The sequence below is a fragment of the Loa loa genome (genome assembly GCF_000183805.2).
Source record: "Loa loa unplaced genomic scaffold supercont3.339, whole genome shotgun sequence".
NCBI classification, from domain to species: Eukaryota; Metazoa; Nematoda; class Chromadorea; order Rhabditida; family Onchocercidae; genus Loa; species Loa loa.
Genome location: NW_018108519.1, coordinates 54,554 through 60,257, shown reverse-complemented (window position 1 = coordinate 60,257; position 5,704 = coordinate 54,554). Strand labels below are relative to the sequence as shown.

The 5,704-nt window shown below is 21.1% G+C and overlaps 1 protein-coding gene across 1 annotated transcript; it reads left to right on the top strand.

Moving 5' to 3' along the window:
- Positions 1 to 1,705: 1,705 nt before the first annotated feature.
- LOAG_12086 (hypothetical protein) lies at positions 1,706 to 2,665 on the top strand (the record flags this gene model as incomplete). The annotated part of the gene is made up of 2 exons (XM_003147599.1): positions 1,706 to 1,804; positions 2,444 to 2,665. 2 exons carry the CDS (start codon positions 1,706 to 1,708, stop codon positions 2,663 to 2,665), a joined length of 321 nt encoding a protein of 106 aa, XP_003147647.1.
- Between the last annotated feature and the right edge of the window lie 3,039 nt (positions 2,666 to 5,704).

Genomic DNA, 5,704 nt, shown 5'->3' with positions numbered 1-5,704 from the left:
TAGTATCGATATTTTAATGTATTGGTATTTTAATATCGATATTTTAATGTATTGGTATTTTAATATCGATATTTTAGTGTATTGGTATTTTAATATCGATATTTCAATGTGTTGATATTTTAATACCGATATTTTAATGTATTGGTATTTTAATATGTTAACTAAATGTATTAGTATTTTAACATTTCCATTAATTGTATCATTTTTATTTAATCAAATACAAGTCGATGTAAGCTTTGAAATTTAATAAATGAAGAATTTTGTCTAAATACCTAATATTTTTTGAAATTTGTCGTGGAAAATATTCTTTTTGTCTACAAAAAAAAAAGGAAAAATTAATCTAAATATCTAATATTTAATGTAGATTCTATATCAAATCAAATAATGACAAAAATATAAAAATTGGAATTTAAGAACTTTTTCAAATTTAAAATCAATTTTTTGGCTAATAACATTTGAAATCATTGGTGGATGTAAAATAATTTGTTGCATGCATTATTAATTTCAAATACTGTTAGGTGGAAAATGATAATAATTACAGGAAATGAATGCATTTCGTTGATTGTTAGTTTAATTTTTGCATTACTGTTAATTTAACCATTTAGAAATGCTTGGTAGTATAGGAAAAAGTACAAAGAATAATAGTTTAATTTGCTTAGAACAAGATAACATCATCAATATTTTTAATTTCATTACAAAAATAAAAATTAAATTGATCCAAAATAAAAAATGTTTTTTTCTCTTAAACATCAACAAGTTATTTTAGCAGAAATTAAGATATTTTAATTAATTAAAGAATTAAAAATCCAGAATAGATTAACGAATAATTTGAAATTATAATTTAGCATTATATTGAAATGAATGATACGGCACAACATTTTTGTCACTCACTTTTATCAATTAATTGATATATCATTTCTCGTTTAATTTTCAAATCCTTTCCTATCTTTCTATTTTGTTCTTCCTCTTTTTTTTCAAATTTCATTTCAAAAGGAATTTATAAAATTTGATGCGGAAGCTTGCGAATACTTAGCAACTAGCAATTTATCATTTCTTGTTTAATTTTCAAATCCTTTCCTCTCTTCCCATTTTACTTTTCCTTTTTTTTCAAATTTTATTTTAAAAATAATTTACAAAATTTGATGCAGAAGCATGCAAACACTTAGTAACTAGCAGTTTGAAATTGATTAATTCAATTTGTCGGATTGTTTATATCAAAAAATTTTTTTTTGCAAGTTTTTTGCATATTTTTAAAATATTTTTGCGCAAACAACAAAAACTTATTAATCATTCTATTTCAATGAAAAGAAAAAAAATCGGAGATGCGGAGAAATTTCGAGATCCAATATTTTAAATTTAGGAACCATGAATGAAATTTCAGGAGAAAAAAAAAGTCACCAATTATCAAGCCATTAAGTAATTTCATTCAAACCGATTAATAATAATAATAAATAAAGCCTTTGCCAATACTTTCTAAAATATATTATTGCAAAATTTCGAATGATCATTTATTTGTTGCTAATTTAATAAATTTCAGATTAATTTTAATCGTATTGAATTATAATTGTACAATAATTGTTGTAAAATTTATTATTATCTTAAACATTTTCCAAAATTATTTGTTGAATTTAAATAAAATTACAAATTACAAAAAAAATTTTTTTTTGAAATTTTATTTAAATTATTTAATTTTGCAGTGCTTATAATGCATCAATCAAGACGAAATTTTGAAATGGTACTACAAGAAGTATGTGTACAACATTGTTCAGTAGAAACAATGCGATATGTTCGTCATGCTAAAGTTGTAAGTAAAAAAATTTTTTTTTCTTTTAAATTTGATAGTATATGATAGGAAGTCTTTAAAAAAAAAAAGTGATAAATGATAATATTTATGGTAAATTATTAGTTGATAATATTTATGATAAACAATCAAACCACGAAATCAATGAAAAAAATTAATGTATGCCTTCATATTTTAGAATCTTATTTAAAATAATATGGTAAATTTGAAATTTTGGAATTTTCAAAATAATTATTAAAGTAATAAAGAAAACTGAAATATTATTTTGATTTAAATTTAAAAATTATAAAAATTACTTCGATACATATTTTATAAGTTTAGATAAATTTGCAGTTTTAGGAAAATCTATTTTTCCATATTGAAGAAATTACAAAAAAAAAAGAAAAAATAGGAAAGAAATTAAAGATTGAAATAATTCGCACAAAAAAAAAATTATTTATTTGAATTGAATGTAATTAATTTCTATTATTAATTCGAATTGAATGCAATTAATTTTTATTAAATATTGAAAAAATTCATTGAATATGCTATCTTATATTGCTATATTTATAAACTAAACATTATGTACTTGTAATTATGAATTCAATTAAAATTCATTTCTAATTTTATCAAATTTGTTCTTATTTTCTTTTTAAATTTCAGCTATCACCAATTCTCGAAAATAATGCTGCTAATCATTGCAATACCTATTACAATGCTACTAATAACAATAACAATGATAATAATAATAATAACGATGATGATTTTTTGCCAACCGGAAAAACGATTATCCACGATGATTCAATCCGATCACCATCATCACCAGTTGTAACAAAAATATCGGATAATTTTCAAAATCAAATTTTTCCACGGTTTATTAAATAATTTGTTTGTTGTCATTTTTTATTTTTATACATTCAATATAGCTTTTATTAATTTGGAATTTAAAAAAATTTAAAAATTCAAAACTTAACTGAATCATTTTCTTTTTTTTGTTTCTTTTGTTGCAAAATTTTTTTTTTGTACCATAAATATCATCGTATTGTTGTTATCTTTTCTTTCGAATTATGAGATAAATTATTTTTTTAAATAAATTTCATTAAAAATATATTTGGAATAATTAAATTTATTTTAATTCAATTCTTTTTATTTTAAACTTTTGTTTTTACAATTTTTTGAGCATTTTCAATTCATTTTTTTTCGACCTCATTTGTTATTTCTATTGTATAATTGTTGGATAAATATAAATACAGTATTGTAATTACGCTAATATAGTGCAATTTTTTTTATTTGTTATTTTATCATTTTTTAATTACTTAATTTTTGAATTTAAATATATTTTGTGAAAGGAAAATTTTCTTATTGTAGAATAGTTGCTTTTTTTTAAAAAAAATATATTTGTGATGAATCGTTTTTAACTGCATATATTAGTGAAGAATTTGAATTTGAAATAAAATATTTGCAAATTTTTTGCCTAATACATTAAATATTTCGTAAATATGGTAAATTTATTAATAAGCCGAAATTATAAATAGTATCAAAGCTGAACTTTGCATATGAAGATTTGAGAAAAACTTTATTTATAAGCATAGGTAGTGCAAACGTCACAAATGTGATGCAACTTTCAAAACTGTACAATGGCTTTTACTTTTTAGCACACGCGGAACTGTCGCCATCCTTTACTTTTAACATTAATGTGCTAAGAGTTAGCTAGCTAGGTAGCTAGGATGGTGACAGTGAAGTCCTCAAGACGCAAGTTTTGTTTAGATTATATTCTCATCTGAAATGGATTTTATAGCTAGCTAGCTAGCTAGCTAGGATGATGATTTTATAGGGCTAAACGTACTTCATCTGCCCAGATTTGCAGTTAGAGTTGTCTTTCTTTTAGGATAGTTGTCAGGATGCTAGTGAGGTCATGTGGTCACCCTGTCATAAATAACATGATCTGTAATTAAATACATAAATATTTTCAAAAATTTTGTTAAGATGAAATTGATAAGTTTATTTTTATATTATTAATTTCCAATTATTTATAGGTTAGCATACTATTAAAAATATTGCGAAATTTTGCATATTGTCAATATTTTGAATCGTAAATTTGAAAAAAAGAATTTAATATTTTCCTATTAGCAATTAAATATTTTGTGAATTAGAGTTTGAAATCTCAAAAGTTTACACCTGACATTATTTTCTACTCTAATGACAAAGGTCATAAGGTCACGATAATTTTACAGTTTGAATTTTGAAAATTATCCAATTTCTATCCAACAATAAAATTTTTCAAATCAAAAAAAATTTTTTTTTCTCACTAGTCAATAATACAGTAAAATCGTATGACAAATACAGTTCCAATTACAACTTTACAAAAGTTGCATTAGTCGAATCATTAGTGAAAAGTGTGAGTAAGAATTAATAAAACTAATAAAATGATGCATATATTCATCGGATAAATTATCGATATTATTAAATATTTCAAATTATAATTTCAATATTAATTTAAATTTTTGCTCTTCCCTTTCAGCAGAAATATTTTAAAAAATGTAGCAAGAAATTTTTGGTTATTTTTTTTAGAAACAAAAAAGAAAAGGAAGTAAAAAGAAACGGAAGAGGAAGGGAAAAATCAATCAAAAAAGGAACGAAACAAAAAAAAGAAAAAAAGACAACTAAAATGTATGAAAAATTTTTTTAAATCACTTTGTACTATTTTAGAATTGAAATTTTTACAATAAAAAGTTTTTTTTTTAAGTGAACAAAATCTTTTATTCTATACCACCAAATTAGCTAGACCACTGTGACAAAATGAAGAAAATTAATGACGAAATAATTGAGCGATATTTATTTATCGATTAATTTAAAAAAAAGTAAAAATATTTCAATTCCGTGATCATTCCATTACACTTCAATTCTTTGGTTATTCCATTTCTATATATTATTTTAAGATTAAAAATAAAAAAAAGTGGAATTTCAATATTGCACAATTGTTACAGTACCTATCGGTGAAGGGAAAAATTAATTTCGCAAAAAAAAAATTTTGAATTTCGAATTTTGCATATATTTACTGTTTGATAAATTCAATATTTCAGTTTTATTTGTTTATTTTTTATTTTTTTTCCTTTTTCATTGAACCAAAAACTGCGATGTTATGCAACTCATTAAATATACATCATTTTACTAATTTTCAATAAATGTAATACAATGACTTAATCCTCCTCAATAATAGCAATAATAATAATAGTAATAATTAATAATTAATAATTAATAATAATAATAATAATAGCAATAATAATAATAATAATAATAATAATAATAATAACAATAATATTAATAATAACAATAATAATAATAATAATAAATAATGATAATAATATTGGTTAATAATGATAGCGACAAAGATAATAATAATAATAATTAATAAGGATGACGATAATGATGATGATAATGATAATAATAATAATATCGATAAAAGTAAATTATAGTAATAGTGGTAATGATAATAATAATTTTAGTGATAATAATAATTATCGTCATAATAATGATAATAATAGTAATAGTAATAATAACAATAATAATAATAATAGTGATAATAATAATAATAATAATATAATAATAATAATAATGATAATAATAATAATAATAATATAATAATAATAATAATAATAATAATAATGATAATAATAATAAATTAAATATTACGATTCATCTGTAATTTTATCAAGCATAACTCTTGAATCAGAAGAAAAAGTTGGGTTACAAAAAGTAAAAATTTTATTTTTTTTTTTTTTTTTTAGTAAAAATTTTCCATATCATGCTCAATTAAATTGATAATAAATTATGACAGGAAAGTATATGGATGAAATTAACAGGTGGAAGAACGTGAAGTAACGTTTTCCACATATTTCAGCGGTGGATTTTTCAGATAATACT